The following is an 18,346-nucleotide window of genomic DNA, read 5'->3' on the forward strand; positions in this document are numbered from 1 at the left end:
TGTAAAAAATGCATTTTATATCACACCCTGTTTTCATGTAAACATATATAACTGAAACATTTTGTCCTTTCTATCTCCAAAAGCATGTTGCTATTTTCTATTCTATTTTCTAAAATGTGCTGCTCATGCCCCATTAAATGGATTCTAAAACCCACCAGCGTGCTGTGGACCACAGCTAGAAAGACACTGCGGGCAAGGAAAGCTGGGCCTCCCCGTCTCATGGGTCCTGGTCTGGGCTCTCTAATGTGTACAGAGCACTAGAGCCACAATGGGTACTCTCTCTTGGTTGGCCAAGCTTGCGTTGCAAAAGAAAAAGTATGAATGTTACAAAGAGAAGTTCATGCCCTGTAGCAAAATCAAAGAGGCAGGAACCCTTGATGTCAAGGTCAGGCAAGTCCAGTCTAGAATAGCCAAGGTCCAGAGCATCTGAAGGCTGTAAGGGCAGTGAACCGGCTCTTGGAAGCCACCTTTGGCCTGAGGAGCTCTTCGCACATCTAAGAACCAGCAGGCAGTTGCACTGCTAGCTTAGAATAATGCAGCAGAAGTTAAATTTGCTTTTGTACTATTACACTTCTCCTAAACATGCCTTTTCTCTATGACTCATGATGATACACGGTCCTCACTTCCAGAGGACTTTATCTGGTACTATTTACTCTTGAATGACAGGGTCTTTCTCCAGGGAAGTGGTTCAGATCGGCTCCTTCCCCTTGCACCTATTACTGTGTGGAACTGCCTGACTTTGCAGGGTGGATGCTGCCTGTTGGAGGGACATGGGTGGGACTGAGTGGTGCCTTTGGCCTGGCATGTCACAAGCACCTGGGCCTCTTGGTTGTGAGCTGGTGAGCTGCGCCCCTAAGCAGGACCACTAACAGCTGTCCCTTCTGCTTCTCCTGATGGGGCCTGTTTAGTATAGGATGCAGACTGTCATAGAACAGGGAATGGGTGGGGGGGGAAGTTGGGGATGAATTTGAGAGTAAACTGAAAAAAGGCTCTAGTCTGTATAAACTTTAAGAACAATGTCCTCCATCGGGATGGGCTCAAGATGTCACATCGTTCACTCTGATGATGTCAGTTAAGTTTCCTAAGGTTGGCAAACTAGCCTAGTCTGTGCTTTTTGTGATCCTGGGCCAAGGAGGCCATAGCCACAGAGGGCACAGGGGAGGTTCCGGAAGCATTAGCAGTTGCCATCTGGTGGCATCAGCTCCTGGCCTGTGCTCTCACTGGCCCTGCCTCCAGAACCTTTTCCGTCCTTCGTCCTTAACTGGCTTAAGCTTGGATTTTACCCACTCCATCCTCTCCTTGGCTCACACATCTGGCCTCTGGAGGCCAGGAGGAGAAAGGGTCCTCTAATGCCTGGGCCACAGCCCTCCCCCGCCCTGCCATCACTCACCCACCTCCCCTCCCCAAAACCCTTTCCCTTACTTGACTGAGTCACCCTTTACCACCCTGGGGGCCTTGCTCTGTCCCTTGAGTCTCCCCACATGTCATGTCTCTTGCTCTGCGCTCCAGCCATTCCTTTAGTTCTTTAAACACTGCACACCTCACTACAGGGTCTTTGCATGTGTGCTTCCCTCTGCCTGCTCTGCACTTTTCTATTACCCCTCTAACCAGTGGTTTCCACTCTTGCTTCAGGTCTCAGCTGCCTTGCCACTTCCTCAGGGATGTCTTCTCAGCCCCGACTCTAAGCCAGGAGCTCTCACAGCACCACCTGCCTCTCCTTTATGTGCTGTGGGTTAGTTACACCGAGGCAGTTGAAGCCCTTGGGTGAATTCCTCAACTTCTCTGAGCCTTGGTTTCCTCATCTATAAACTGAAACTGACTTCTGCGGCTTTCGTGAGGATTAAATGAATGACTATAATGTGTGACATGCTCAGAGCACAATGCTTGGCACAGAGTGATTCTGAATGGTCAATACCCACACGGTGCCGGAGACATAAAGGCTCTTCTTCATGAATAAATCAATGCCCCAGTCTTTAGAGACTGTTTTGGTTGATTCGCCTTCTGTGAGCCACCCTCAGGCTTCAGTTTCCTGGACGATGCCCTTCCTAACAGCCGAGATCTGCCTGCCTCCGACAACCTCCATACCTGCCTTACCCCCCTGCCCTCCCCCCGACATCTAACAGCAGAGCAGAAGTGGTGCTGGTCCGGAAGTCAGGCATCACTGCCCAACTCTGAGCCTGGGCTTCCCTATATGTAAAGTGAGGTGGTCCAGACCCAAGCAACAACCAAGAAATGTTTAGAATCCAGCCATTTACAGAGGAGAAGGAACTAGTAAAAAATGGAGGAAAACTACTTGGCCTTGGGATGCCCAAAGCAATGCTAAGGGCATCCCTTTGAAGGATCACCTTATAGCCTTCAGGCAGGTAATAAGAACGACGACAGTGACAACAAAATCTACCACCTCCAATCCTGGCAGGGCTGAGAGGCGCCGCCTCTACACAACACAGTGCTGCCGAGAGGTGACGAGAAAGAGGCCAGGAGGCCTGAGTTTAGAGTCTCCCTCCACTGCCCACCACCGCGTGACCTGGGCACCATGCTCCCCTCCCTAAACTGTGCACCCTCGCCAGCCAGACAAGGTAAGTGTAAGGACATCGGCCTCCTTGGGCTGTCTCCAGGACCGATGAGGAAACGTATGCAGTGATTTGTAGATGATAAAGTACTACGTAAATATTTATTTGCTGCTGGTGCTATGTATCTGTTCAACATTTCTGTGCATAGTCCAGCAACATACAGAAAGAACCATAAAAGTGGCCATGCTCTCTGATATCTCCGCATATCGTGGAACACAGCCCAAGGAACAGCAACAACAAAAAAAAAAAAAAAAAAGAAAGAAAGAAAGAGGAAAAAGGCAGAGATGTCCATTATGGCAATATTCATAATAGCAAAATTCCAGGCATGAGACTATCGTCCAACAAGTGGAAAGCTGTTAGGCAAAGTGTGAAAAAACAGCAGGTAAACAGGTACTGCACATTGTTGCTGGGAAAAAAAAAGGCCACCCTTTATTAAGAAAAAAGGCAGACAGAAAAGGAGTTCCAATAGCCCAATAGCAACTACAACGAAGCTTGCAAAGTGAGTGGTGATTTGTCTTTTTTATTTTTGTGGTTCTTTTTGTTTTTGGTGTGTGTGTGTGCCTTTGGGTGGGCGTGGGGTGGGGGCATTGATATTTTTAGCTTTAAAGCTGATGAGAAATTTAACATGAGACAAAAACGTGGGATGCCGACAATAGTGACTGACGGCTCTCTGTGTGCCAGGAGCTCTGCTGAGCATTTTAGTCCTTGACACAACACCATCATCCCCACCCTACAGACGGGGACAGCGAGGCTCAGAGAGGTGTTTGCCTCACCCCACACAGTGAATAAGTGAAGGAGCTGAGATTCAAACCCAGGCCAGTCTGATCCAAAGGCTCGAAGGCTCTGCTTTCACAGTGCTCCTGAGGGCCACACCTAGCCCTGTACATTGATATTAGCTGAGTGGAAGTTTCAGCTCTATCTGGGGAGAAACCTTATGAGGGAAGTCTGAAAAGGGAAGAGGCCATGCTGGGAGGTAGTGAGTGCTTGCTCACTGTCAGATATGATAGAGGAGAGGAAGTAAGACATTCCCAAGATCCCAGGACCCTGGTGAAGCTCTCAGATGTCTGAAACATGGAAATACAAGAAACAGGGAACAGTACCTTGCCTGCATTCAGTTCAGAAATTGCTGCCAGAATCTGCTGCCTGGACCCATCTGTCTTAATTCCCAGCTCCTTCAAGTCACCGTCAGTCAGCGTGAGGAACGCTTCCATGTCCACCTGGGGAGAGAGAGGGGATTCGCCACCATCTGCTGGATGCCACAGTTTCTTCCCAGCCACAACAGCAATCTCATGATTATGAGCTATGAGTGCTTATTAGTAGTAAACTCATGATGATTTACTACTTCTAAGTCCTGACTTTATGTTTAAAGCTTCGTTGAGAACATTTTTAAAAAACGAACTCTCCTCAGATCTGGCTCTTGGATTTTCTGAACAGATGCATTTTAGGAAGACCCTTAAAATGAGCCAAGTAAGGAAAATCTCTGAGATAGTCATCTGGGTGGCTAGAACAGGAGAAATCCAAGACCTGCTATTAGAAAGGTAACTGCAATGTTGCTGTACTTTTAACAATATCGGATACTGTACAAACGTATGGCAGTACTCACCTCGTCTCCCCCACCACGCACGAGACAGAGACAGACTGTGGAAAGACAGAGTGAGGAAATAAGCAGAAGCAATAAAGGAGAGAGGGCCATGGAGAATGAGAGCAGAGCTCAGAATAAGGGCATCTCAAAACTGCAAGCCTTGGTTTCTATGGGTGAGATCCTAATGGCTCTGTCAGCCCTGCCTGGCCCCTGGACAGGAAATCAGGCCCTCTGCTCCACTGGCTCCTGTTCCTCTACGGCAAGGTGGAGGGAAGGTCAGAAGTGGCTCCAATGAAGCAAGCACATCCATCACCCTGCATGTCGGACACCAACAGCCTCTGGCATGGGGGTCCACACCTGGCAAGACCCAATCCAGGTCCACTGAGAAGCCAGTCTCACCGCCAGACCAGAGGAGGGCAGTTAGCACTATGTGTGCCAAGCATCTTCTGAGGACTTCAGATAGACTAAGTCATTTAACCCTCATGACATCAGCAGGGTAGATCACTATCCCCACTTTGGAGACAGGGAAGCTGAGGCACAGAGAGCTTTTTTTTTTTTTTTTTAGCATTCAATGTAACATGGCCAGTAAGTGGCAGGGCCTGGCTTTGAACCCTGGCAGAGGGCTCCAGCATCCTCGCCCTTCAATGCCACATCGCCCTTCAGCCGCAGATTCCCTGGCCTCCCTCATGGGCTTTTCCTGAGGGCAGTATCCCCCTTGTTAACATGACTTGACCTTCCCTAAGCATTAAGGGATTGGGTCCCCAGTTCGGGCCCTTCCCCCTGGGGAGTTGCTATTGCAGACAATGCTACAGCTTCACAAATCAGACTCCAACAACAGCGCTTATCTGGGAGATGGGACAAAGAACTGGCTGCCCACACCCATGTCTTCAGCCGGAGCTAAGCAGGAGGAGGCTGTGTTGCCCTGGAGACAGATAGGGTGCCAATTCCCACTCACTGCCAGGGGACCTGGGCAGGTGCCTTACCTCAGTTTCCCCACCAAAAAAATCACAAACAATCCCACTCTATAAATTACAGGGTGGATGCGGGATCTACAAAGAGTTTACAAACAGCTTTATGATCTACATTTACAAACTACCAGATACTATTACACTTTAGAGATACGCTATTGTCATTTAAAATAAAACTTGTATAACTTCTTGAAAATCCTTAGTCTTTCACTTTATAAGCAGGCTTTATTTTATATTCCCTCATACCTAACAGGATTAACTTTTTTTTTCTTTAAAACATTTGATTTATGTAGGGATAGAGATTTTCTTTCCGAAATTTTCCCCACCCCTACCTCTCTTTTTCTCTGTTAACAGTCATTTTACTTTTCTGGATTAAAAACAAACAAAAACCTTCAGCCAGGTTTGAGTCACTGGGGAAGAGTCTGTTCCCTTAACCAGTGCTTAGCTCTCTCTGAGATGCAGGCACCCCCACCTCTCTGGCAACAGTAAGCTCCTGGCATCTCTTGGGTGTTTTATAAAAGCTCACAGAGTGCTGAGGGGCTGAATGGATAGGTGATGCAGTCTTAATGGAAACTACCTGCCCCCGGCCCTGCTGGACACGAGTCTCTCCCCCACCATCCCAACCCCTAGCAGGGACCCCACATCCAGCCTGGCACCATGGCCAGTCCTCAGCGATTCTGACGTCCTCAGCACTTGCCCTCTTGCTGAGGGGCCCTCCACCTCCTAACTGGTCTTTCCCTCCCAGTTATTCTTCCCCTTCTGCCCTTCCAACCCCTGTCCACCTCCACACCAGAGGCTACAGACCTTCCAGCCTGCATCTACCTCAAGCCCATGGTGTACAGAAGCAAGTCCACGTTGTCCAGGCCCTGCCTGGTCAAGCTCCATTCCCTCCTCCTGATGGACTGGCCTTGGCCCAGTCCCAGCCAAGCCAGAGTACCACAGGCTCTCTCAACGAGTCCTGCTCCCTCTTCCCAGATGCCCTTCCAGGTCTGTTCCCCCTCTTTCTCCAAAGTTCAGCTTAGCTCTCAGCCCAGGTCTTCTCTGGCCCTCATTTCATAGACCCCCTTCTCTGGGCTCCAGGGCATTCTGGGCATCTGCATTTCCCAGCACCAGGCTCTGGCAAAGGGTCTGGCAGGGGCAGGGTCTCAAGTACTTAGTATGTGTTTGCGGACTGAATGAATGACGGCATCAATCAATCAATCTTCTGCCTCTCCATCTGCACTGACCTTCCCAATTCTGACCTCCATCAACCCTGGGGGAATGCCAAACCCTCAAGGCTTATTCTAGGTGGAGAGCACCAGAGATGGAATTCCTCTCCTACGACTACTTGTGAAGGGGTAGCAGGAATGAGGCAGAAATATCCCAGTATCCTTTCAATATTCATGCCCTATTTTTTTTAAGCAACAGAATCCCAATTTTCAGCTGGGCACATTTCCATACAGTTAAAACTTATTTCTTAGTTTCTTTTGCAGATAAGTATTGTCAGGTGATAAACTTTTGGTAAATGAGATATAATAAAGACTGTGTGGGACTTTGGGGAAGTCTCTTTAAAAAGGAAGGAACATGTCCTTTTGCAGTCTCCTTCCATCCTGCTGCCTGGAATGTGGATGTGATGGCTGGAGCTCCAGTAGCCATGTTGGACTTTGAGGATACAAGCCACATACACTAGTGGGGGTGGAGCAGAGAGCTAGAAGGAGCCTAGATGACTCATCTCCAAATTTTCTGTGGGAAAAATCACCTTATTTTTTGTTTAAGGTACCATTATTTTGGTATTTTTCAATACACATAGTCAAATCCACCTTAATACAGGTAGAAAGATGAAAATTATTAGTCTGTCTTTAGCTTCAATATGTCAAGATGAGAACATGAATTAACTTCATTCCTCTTCCAAATTCTCACTGATAATTATAAGTGCATATTAATGGGGAGAATTGTTTACTGTTGGAAACTAGGGAAAAGTGCTATCTACATGCCAGATACTTCCAGGAGTTTCTGCAAGGGACTGAGAAGTACCCCTGAAGCTGTGGTGACTGGGTCTGGTGGCAATCAGCAGGGTTAAAACCTCAGTCCTACTAAAGCCTCCAAGGAAACACTGGGTTGTGGGTCCATATAGAGAGTGCACCCCTACAGTGTAACCAGCTCATATGTTGCCAGAGAGAAACTAAGAAAAAGGAAGAGACACTGAGCTTGGCCCCTAGCAAGCATAGGCACCTGTGTCAAGTAGAGACAAGGGCACTGCCTCAGCTAACCTCACACGAACCTAACACACAGAAAGGTCCTCAGCCAGTGGCTGCCAGCCCTCCCCATGGCACTGCCTCAGGCCCCAGCTCCCTCCCTGACCCCAGAGGCTGCAGAAACTTCTAGGTGGGTGAGTTACTAACATTAGAGCAAATCTACACAGCCCGCCTTCCTCTCCCCATGAACATTCTCGAAGCTCTGTACATCAGCTGAAACATAACCCCGTTCCCTACACTGGACAACCACAACAACCTCTGAATGATGAAGGACAGGTGAACTCGCAGACATGCCAGGTCAGAAAAAGGGGTAAGGCCAATAAATCAGAACACACGTCACCCTATGAGCCAGAGACACGATATCTCAAGAAGCAGAAATGTACTTTGAGATGTGTTCTCTGTACACTCCAAGAAGGCATAAACATATCAGCAAAAGCAGGCAGCAATCAGCAATACGGAAAGATTTCTTGGAGAAAGTCATTGCTAAGGTTTAAAACACCAAGGAGGCAGGAATGGCAGACTGCATATGGCAGAAAAGCAAACAGGAGGAGGAAAGCTACTGCACCCCGTTTGTTTCTTGAACTAAAATACAAGCTCCTCAACTGCATCTCAAGTCTGGTGGGGACAATGAGTGCTTCTCATGATTGCTCTGCAATTGTGACAGTTTTTACCTACTAAGCTGCTCACTAGAATGTTCTAAACCACTGATTATACCCTGGTGGCTGGTGGGCCTGCGGAGGAGTTTTACTTGGCTAAAACAGTAAATTTTTTAACAGCTTACTGAGATATAATTCATCTACCATACAATTCACCTATTTATACAATTCAATGATTTTTAGTATATTCACAGAGTTGTGTAACAATCACCACACACTCAGTTTTAGAATATTTTCATCACCGCCAAAAGAAACCGTGTATCCATTCTAGTCACTCCCTACTCTGCCCATTCTACCCGCCCACTCCTCCACCCAACTCTCTGGCAACCACGAATCTACTTTTTGTGTCTACAGATTTGCCTAGTTTGGACATTTCATATAAATGAAAGCACACCCTATGTGCCTTTTGTGACTGGTTTCTTCCACTTAGCAAGATGTGTTCAGGTTCATCCACGTTGCAGCATGTGCCAGTATTTCATTCTTTTCACGGCCAAATAATATTCCATGGCACAGGCATATTTTATTTATCCATTCATTAGTCGATGGACATTTGGGTCATATCCACAGTTTAGCTTTCATGAATAATGCTGCCACAAGCATTTGTGTACAAGTTTCTGTGTGGACACATGTCTTCATTTCTCTTGGGAATATATCTAGGAGTAGGACTGCTGGGTCATGTGGTAACTCAATGTTTAATATTTTGAGGAAGTGCCAAACTGCAGAACGGTATTCTTTTTTTAATGTGAATCTGAATGCTTTTAAACACATAGCAACTCTCTCAGACCACCACAAACCCTAGATCCAGACACATAACACAGGTTCCTTAGGGTTTACTATTAGCCCACTTTAAGCCTATAAGTCTGCCAGTCAATCACACACAACAAAAAAATGTTTTCAGGACAGGAAGAAACTTTTCTAGAGAGAGCAGTGCTCAAAATTACAAAATTCTATCATAACAAAGCAAGTCATAAGTCCCCAGGATTTCACAATAACAAACTGAACTAAACCTGCTGAGCACAAATTCTATTTCCTCAGCTGTCTCAGGGCAAGAGATCAATCTAGGCTTGCAAAATGAAAACCTACACATTTAGACAAAGTTTTCTTTCACAGTAAGATTTAAATTGACATTCAAAAAGAGCATTCTTACCTCTTGTTCCTCAAAAATGGGCTGATATTTCTCAAGTGATAATTTCTTAAGGATTCCAGTCAGTTCATCTTCAAGACGGAAAGGTGAAAAAAAAAACAAAACACATTTTAGAATTCGGTAAAGTGGTCTTCAAACTTTTATAAAGTAGTGGTAATCTTATTTCAAATGAAATTCTATAAGAAACACCAACACAGAAAGCTGATCTCAGCTGGACTCCTGCAGATGAGGCTGGAGGTGGGTCCTGAGCTATCTGCACCCTCTTCCCCTCAAGGCAGGCCCTCAGCAATCGACAAAACCCCACTTCAGGCTGCGAAGACACAGAGAGTCTGGGCCAGGACTGACTGATTCCCTCCAGACGGCGACCCTCAAGTTCTGGGAGTTCCAGCTGCCAGAATTAAAACTGCCTTCTGTGCGAGAAAGCACCGTAAATGCCAACGTTTGCAGTAAATGCCAATGCCAGCAAGTCCTCAGCTAGTGTGAGGAAGAACTTAAGAAAGAAGATGGTGGGCTTCAGACCAGAGCCAGGGTTTGGCTCAAGTGTGCAGAGGCTGTGGCCTTCCTGAAGGAAAAAGTCATCCATGTGAACAGCAGAGCCAGAAGGGCACAAGAAGATGATTTGGGGTGTCATAACAGGGAGAATAAAGAAAAGGAGACAAAACCAGCACCTGAGGGGCTTGGAGAAATATTCACTCACACATTCAATCGGGATTTGCCAAACTAGGCACTGGGGACTCAACAGATACCAAAACAGCCAATAAGAAGGCTGATAGGGGCCGGGCAGGTAGTGCATGCCTGTAATCCCAGGGCTTTGGGAGGCCAAGGATGAAGGATCACTTGAGCCCAAAAGTTCAAGACCAGGCCTGGCACTATAATGAGATTTCATCTCTACAAAAAAATTAAAAGTAATTAGCTGGGTGGTGTGATGTGTGTGCCTGTAGTCCCAGCGACTCAGGAGGCTGAAGCAGGAGGATCACTTGTGCCCGGGAGGTTGAGGCCACAGTGAGCTGCAATTATGCCACTACACCATTGCACTCCAGCCTGGGCTACAAAGCAAGACCCTGTCTCAAACAAACAAAGGCTGATAGGCAAGAGAGCAAGGAAGAAGAGAGCAGCATCAAGGCAGATGACAGCATTTCCAGTTTTACAAACGCTGTTTTACAGAGGATGGTCACAGAAAGACTCTCCTGTAAGGTGACCTATGAGCAGTAAATGAAGGAGTGAGCTATGCAGATATCTGGAGTAAGAGCATTAAGCAGCATCCAGACAGGGAAGAGCAGGTGTAAAGGTTCTGAGGCAGTGGATGCAGCTTAAAGAAGTGATTAGGAGGCTCGGGTTCCTTCTTTTCTTAACTCATTCATTCAACCAACCTTCCTTCCCTCCTTCCCTCCTTCTCTCCCTCCCTCCCTCCCTTCCTCCTTCCCTCCCTCCCTCCTTCACTCCTTCCTTTCCTTCCTTTCCTTTCTTTCCTTCCTTCCAGCAGTGACTACCACTGTGCCCAATAGACACTAGATAGCAAGGATGGAGAGGTCCCTGTCATGAAGCTCAGTGTGGCTGACAGGATGAGGAGGGTGAAAGCTAATACACAGTGCTATCAGCCAGCCTGTACATGGATGACCCACTTGCTCTTTATAACACCAATGAGGTAGATCCTATTACTGTCCCCATTTACAGATGAGAAACTGAGGCACAGAAAGGCTCGATACCACATCTTGGGTGAGGTCATCCTGCTAGTCCGTGGCAGAGCAGGGACTCAAGCCCAACGGTCTAGCTACCAGGCCTCTGCTAGGCGCCCACTCTCCACTTTTCTCATGGGTGGTGCATGCTATGGTGAAGAGCAAGAACAGGGGGATGTGGGGACAGAGAGGACAGCTGACCCAGCCCAAGGTCCTAGGGAAAGCTTCACAGTAGAGAGGCTACTGAGCAAGGATGTATGAGACAAATCAAATACCAATCCACACAATCTGTTGTATTTCATGACACCAAACCTTTGCCCCTGCTGTTCCCTACACATGCAGCGTCGGTCCACGGTGGTATGCTGGTAAATGTTTAACAACTGGTTCTTGGGGGGAAGATGTATGCATGTATATAGGCACGTAAATCTATTGCAGATTTTACTAATATAAAGGATTTATAGCACACAATTTACAAATAATAAAAAATACAATATTCTTTCTTATAAATTCCACATAGCCAATTGATTCTCACCAAATGCTTTCATTTGTTTTTGCCCTACTCTTGTACCCACAGCCAAGGAGTATGGTTCCAACATGAAAATTGGCTGAGAGTTTTGTTTACATGAACAAGAAAGATAAAAAGAAACAAGAAAGACTTTTGTTGGAACTTCAGGTGAGCAACTTGGCTGAATCAGATAATGGTTTTCAAATACTGGAAGAGTATTTTCTCAATTTTTTGTGCTATTCACAAGATAACGGTTACTGACACAACATACTTTTAAGTTTAATCCTCATTGTTAACATTTTCCCATCACTGCCTAGATTACATGTAGACAATATCTGTAAGCCAACAAATCAAGCCCCGGATTGCTTGAGACCAGGGAGGTTGAGGCTGCAGTGAGCTGTGATCACACCACTGTACCCCAGCCTGGGTGAGAGAGTAAGACCCTGTCTCAAAAAAAAAAGCAAGCCCTGATTGACAGCATTTGCCAATTTCCATGGTGTAAATACCCCCATCATAGCCAATTTCAACCTACCAATCTAATGTCCCTGAAAGTGAAGCTGAGCAGAGATGCGCAGTAGGAACACATCATTATGGGGTATTCACACTGCAGATATGAGATATACACAACCTCAAGAGCACAGATAATAAAATATACAAAAATGAGTAAAAAATACATTTTAAGTGCAATGTACCGTTATATTTCTATAATTTACTTAATTCTAAGTTCATGTAATTTGTAAATAATGGTTGTGTTTAACAACCAGCTTGGGCATGTCCTACAAGTTGAACAGTCGGCTCTGGCACCCCACTGCCCATCTCTTCCCAGCGTCATGGTCCAGCTGGAGTGCCCACTCGCCAGGGGAGCCTTCCATGGCACATGGTGCTTTGCTGATAACAGGTATGACCTCACCTTGTGTTACACTCTAATGTCATTACGTTGAATGTGTCTGTCTCCCTGTGAGTTCCCCTGGGTGCATAGGTTAGGGCATCCAGGGGACTGCCCAAGAAAATTTCCTGGAACAAATGTGAGGCTGAGAAGGTAATGCTGTCACCAGCCTTGCTGCGTCTAAAAGGTGGAGTCCAGAGAGGAGGAATGCAGATGGAGAGATGAGGCAGGGCAAAGCTCGTGTCTTCGACTGGGACCAAATATTTCCCAGAAGAATATCATAAAAATAGCTCTTTGGGGGCCGGGCGCAGTGGCTCACGCCCGTAATCCAAGCACTTTGGGAGGCCGAGGCGGGCAGATCACGAGGTCAGGAGATCCAGACCATCCTGGCTAACACGGTGAAACCCCGTCTCTACTAAAAATACAAAAAAATTAGCCGGGCGTGGTGGCGGGCACCTGTGGTCCCAGCTACTCGGGAGGCTGAGGCAGGAGAATGGTGTGAATCTGGGAGGCGGAGCTTGCAGTGAGCCGAGATGGCACCACTGCACTCCAGCCTGGGTGACAGAGCGAGACTCTGTCTCAAAAAAAAAAAAAAAAGCTCTTTGGGGATGGATTGCAGCCCCTGGCCTATAACAATCATATACCCACAGGACAAAGGGCTCACTGCCTCAGGATCCAGGAACTCTCAACAGGAAAACTAAGCTTTCTGAACCAGAGAAATTATTCTACAAAGAAAGTGCTATTGGCCCTCTTCTTTTTTAATCCCAATTAAGACTTTGCAAACCATTTTTAATAATGAACAAGAGGGAAAGAGAGTGGGTACAAGCAGTCCATACAGACATCCACTGTCTCCACTCTTTTTTGGAAAATGATGGGGCACAAATACCCAACTGAATCTCTAGGGGCTTCAATTCCTGAAAACCTCAGAAGTGGGAGAATTCACGAGTGTGGAACTCAAGACTCCACATAGAAAATATGGTTGGGGAGGAATGAGTTTGCTGTTGAATCACTGAGGCCTTGATAAATGATCACACTGGATATCACAAAACAATAAAAGCATCCCCCAAATAAGGAGGATACCAGTGGCAGCATGCATTTATCAACTTAGTACAGACTAGAGCCTGTGAAAGTGATTCCAAGTTATCTTGCTCAGCAGAACCTGCTCAGCACCCTCCTCCTCAGCAGCTGCAGCGAACTGCCCGCAAACGCATTTGTGAGGGCCACATACACAATCAGATTTTCCTCCCTGCTGATTTATACTCCCCGATTTGCACCTGCCTGGACCACAGGTCTCACCAAAGCTCCCTCCCTCCTTCCCCCCTCCCAGCTCCTAGGGGCCTCTAGAGGGCAGTTTAAAAGGATGGGATTCCTTTCTTCATCTGCCTTTATCTTTCCTGGGGCCTGAGTGCAAAGCCTCTGCTCCTGCCCCACCACCCACTCCATCTTCCCTCATCATTCCCGCATGGGGGGCTGCAGAGGATGTAATTCACAAGGCAGGTTCCAAGGCTCTCCTGGCTGCAGAAGACATCAACTGCTTTTGCTTGCCCTCACCCATCCCCCTCCTCCTGGAAACAGTATTTCCAAATTTTCCTTTGAGGAACTATTTCTCTCCCACTTCCAATACACAAATGTCAGTAGGTTGGACCCCAACTCTGCTGCAAAGCAGACAACTGACTGAAGGGGCATGGCCAATCACCACATTCCACCACTGTGGACACAGAGATAGCCAAGGGTGGGCAATTGACCCAGGTCATTATAAATACAGCCAGGACCTACTGAGAAAGTAGCACTCTTTCTGCTGGAGTTGAAAAATTAGTAGGAAGACAAAAGTATGCCTGAAGCTGCTTGCCACCACTTAGAGAGAGCCTACCAGAGACCTGGAAACACTCCCAAAGCACTTGGATTCAGGCATGGTTGAAGCACACCCTAGACACTCCCATCATATGAGCCAATGAAATGTCAGGTTTCATTTTTTTTCCTTGAACCAGTGTGAGTGGAGTTTCTCTCACTTGCAACTGAAAGAATCCTGACGGGTACAGGATCTAGGGAAAGTAAGTTCGTGTTGGAGAAGCATTTCCATGGGTGTATGTTTGTACATGCAAACAAAAATCACCTATACTCAAAAACTCTTTAAGGGAGCTTACCATACCTTTAGCACAGTGAAGACAAAAATACAAGGTAGAATCAGAGAAGAGGAGGGACATGTGTGTTGTAAATTTTCTTAAAACCTGACCTAGGATGGTTATAGCAATTAAGGTCACCTTGCAGTTCCTTGCTGCCAGGTCACCATGGTGAGAGGAATAGGTGGGGTTTCAGGCCCTCAGGGGACTCACCCTCATCTGTGATGGTGCCACTGCTGGAGCCCCCACTGCTCTTGGACTGCCGATGGGATGACGAGGAAGACACTGAGGACTCTGCAGTGTGCCCTTTGGGTGAGGGGGAGGGCGTGAGGGTTGGAGAGGTGCTCTTGGACGTAGTGGAAGTTCCAGACGGAGGCCTTTTGCTGGTCTCCAATTTCTGCTGAACAGAGTAAGACAAATACATAAGCCATTGCCTGTAGGGTAGAAATGATGAAAACAAGACACCCACAACAGGGAACATGGGTGGTATTTGATTCAACACGATGTTTAACCAAGGCTATGAAATCTACTTTTAAAAACATGCAAAGCAGAAACAGCATTATCAGAACAATTAGAGGAAAATGCAACCCTGGAGCAGAGATAGGGTAAGATCAAACAGCTGCATATTATAAGTCAGGAACCCCCCACCCCCGCCCCACCCGTCCCAGTCCTGCCCTCCAGCTACTTGCATTGTGGCTTTGGCCAAGTCCCCCGAGCTCTCTGGGCCTCAGTTAACCAGCTGTAAAATGAAAGTCTGGCTTACGGAGGCACAAAGTCTCTTTCTGCTCTTGATGCTCCTTCATCTACACCAGTCACTTCCAAGCTTTTCACCAAAGAACACGTATTCTTCCCTTTTTCTCATTGGTTAGCTTTAAAACAAAGGCTTTTTACATTAAAATAATTCTAGACATGTAGAAGAGCTGCACAGATAGAACAGAGTTCCCATATACCCCCCACACAGCTTCCTGATATTAACATCTACATCGTCACAGTATAATGATCAAAACTAACAAGCTGACATTGACACAACACTATTAACTAAACTACAGACTTCACTCTGTTTCCCTGGCTGTTCCACTTATGTCCTTATGCTGGTCCAAGATCTGATCCAGGAACCCACGCTGCATGGAGCTGTGCTGTATCTCCGTAGGCTCCTCTGACCTGTGACAGCGCTGTCTTTCCTTGTCTTTCATGACCCTGACACTTTGGAAGTCTTGGTCAGGTATTTTGAAGAATGCACATCATTTTGGGATTATCTTATGTTTTCCCATAATTAGATGTGCTTGTGAATGCAGGGGGCAATGAGGTGATATGCCCATTCAGTGCATCGTTATGCAGAGAGGACACAGTATCTGATTACTGGTGATGGTAACCTTCATCACTTACATGAGGGGATGTCTGCCGGGTTTCTCCATTATAAAGTCACTATTTTTCTTTTTAATATTATTTGGGCCGGGCACGGTGGCTCACACCTGTAATCCCAGCACTTTGGGAGGCTGAGGCAGGTGGATCACAAGGTCAGGAGTTCAAGACCAGCTTAGCCAATATGGTGAAACCCCATCACTACTAAAAAATGCAAAAATTAGCCAAGTGGGTGCCTGTAGTCCTAGCTACTTGGGAGGCTGAGGCAGGAGAATCACTTGAACCTGGGAGGTGGAGGTTGCAGTGAGCCGAGATCGCACCACTGCACTCCAGCCTGGGTGACAAAGCGAGACTCTGTCTCAAAATAAACAAATAAATAAATAAAAATAAAAAATAAAAAATTATTTGGGAGAAGTTTTTTGGGTAAATATTTATTAAGGTTCTGCCCATTAATTTTGCATTCATTGGTGAATCTCACTGAGGCAAGTGTTATAGTGGTGTTCCCATGGTGATTTTCTATTGCCCTCATTCCATCCACATTTATTATCTGTAATACTTCTCTAAGGAAGAGTTGTTCTTTCTCTCCTATTTATTTTTCAATCATTTATTCCTATCGGTATGGGCTCATGGATATTTTTTATGCTCTGGGCCATAATCCAATATTACTGTTATTTTGTAGTTCATCATTACAGCTTTGGCCATTGTGAGATCTTTCGGGTTGGCTCCTGTATCCTTTTGACATGTGCCATCTTCCTTTTTTTTTTCTCTTTCTTTTTAAAAGTATTTACCTACTTTCTGACACCACAAAATACTTTAAGCTCATCTTATATTTCTGCTGACCCAGTACTAGAATAAAACACTTCTCCAAAGCTTTCCAAGGTCCCTTTTATTAGAGAATGATATTTAGAAACCAAAATCTGGGCACTAGGTTGCTCACTGGTACTGGGATGTCACTGCTTCTAGGTCCTCAAGGTGGACAGAGCAAAGACATATATACACTAACTGATGTATACACACATAGCCATATCTACTTTTATATCTACTAACTCTGTGTGTGTGCAACTCTCTGTGTATTTAAAAGCATGCACTCATACTGATTCATACCGATACCCCCGACTTCAATCCAACATCCACAGCGTTTGTTCTAGCATTTTTCCTTTGATTCTGTCTCTGACAGTAAAAACTTTGCTACTTATTTATTCAATCCTGGTATATATGTTAAGTGTACATGTATGCAAACAAATTTTTTAGCCCATATCCTGGTAAGGATAACAGAATTGTTAGCCCATATCCTGGTAATGAAAAAAATATCAACTAAAGTACAGTACTTGTATACAGTACTTTTTGTCTTTAGCCTAATATCCACTCAACATACGATTTTCTCCTCTACCTCCTACAATGTGGTTAGGTCATTCATTTGAATACACTTAGATCTTTCGTCATAGTTTGCATTCTATCTTTGGTTCCCGGTTGATTTTGTTTTTTTAAATTTGCATACAGTAAAAAATAGCTCTGTTGTATACAATTCCATGGGATCTGACAAACACATAGTGTTACGTATCCACCAAGAGGGTACCATACAGAAGAGTTCCATCGTCCTCTGAATGTCCTTAAGCGGTCCTTTTCTAGCTAATCCCTCCTCCTAATCTGAAGCCATAAAAACAGCCACCCTATATTCCATCCTGTGACTAGAGAGGAAAAATAAACTATTTTTCCTCTATTCTTACCCCACAACAATCAACACAGAATGTGTCTGTGACCAAGGGTATGGAGCTTTCTTCCCCTACACACCAATCAAGCAATCAGTTCTGCAGTGGACACCAGCTGAGTATCCTCCAATTCAAGTCTGACATGATCTATCCAAACACAGCATCAAATCCCACAGGTTGAGGGCTCAGTCCCAGGAGACTGCCCCCACTTCAGATGCCAACTGCAAGCCCCAGATTGTTTTACCTGTGCTTTTGACCAGCTATAAATCAGAGTTCCCACAACTTCCTCCTTGGGTTTGATTAATTGGCTAGTGGCTCACAGAATTCAGGGAAACACTTACTTACATTTACGGGTTTATATGGATTATTATTCAGCCATAAAAAGGATGAAATCCTGTCATTCAAAGCAACATGGATGGAACTGGGGGACATTATGTTAAGTGAAATAAGCCAAGAATGGAAAGTGAAACACCCCATACTCTAACTCATATGTAGAAGCTTAAAAAGACGATCAATGTAAGTAAAAAGTAGAACAGAGGATACTAGAGGGTGGGAAGGGAGGAACAGGAAGAGATTTGTTAAAAGGATACAAAACTATAGCTAGACAGGAGGAATAAGTTCTAGTGCTCTATACCACTGTAGGATGACTACAGTTAACAATAATATATAGTTTCAAAAAGCTAGGAGGATATTGAATGTTCCCAACACAAAGAAATAATAAATGTCTGAGATGATGGATATATAATTACCCAGATCTGATCACTATATATGTATCTAAACATCACTATGTACCCCCTAAATATGTACAATTATTATGTGTCAGTGAAGAAAAATAAAAATTTAAAGATATTACCATGCATAGGTCAAGGCATGGAGGAAGGGGCAAGGAGCTCCCACGCTCTTCCTGGGCATACTATCCTCCAGGAGTCTCCAG

The 18,346-nt window shown here is 45.7% G+C and overlaps 1 protein-coding gene across 11 annotated transcripts in view; it reads right to left on the reverse strand.

The window, feature by feature from the left end:
- ANKS6 (ankyrin repeat and sterile alpha motif domain containing 6) overlaps positions 1-18,346 on the reverse strand; it is an 84,702-nt gene that overhangs the window by 25,480 nt on the left and 40,876 nt on the right. For 6 of the 11 annotated variants that reach the window (XM_032164659.2, XM_032164661.2, XM_032164660.2 and 3 more), the window contains 3 exons: positions 14,555-14,741; positions 9,158-9,225; positions 3,671-3,787 (listed from right to left, as the gene is read on the reverse strand). In XM_032164659.2, coding sequence (XP_032020550.1) covers positions 3,671-3,787; positions 9,158-9,225; positions 14,555-14,741 — 372 coding nt within the window. Of the gene's footprint in view, positions 1-3,670; positions 3,788-4,173; positions 4,209-9,157; positions 9,226-14,554; positions 14,742-18,346 lie in introns of those variants that run through there. The other 5 variants (XM_032164662.2, XM_032164656.2, XR_009215204.1 and 2 more) reach the window with 4 other exon arrangements.

The sequence above is a fragment of the Hylobates moloch genome, unplaced genomic scaffold, assembly GCF_009828535.3.
Source record: "Hylobates moloch isolate HMO894 unplaced genomic scaffold, HMol_V3 SCAFFOLD_10, whole genome shotgun sequence".
NCBI classification, from domain to species: domain Eukaryota; kingdom Metazoa; phylum Chordata; class Mammalia; order Primates; family Hylobatidae; genus Hylobates; species Hylobates moloch.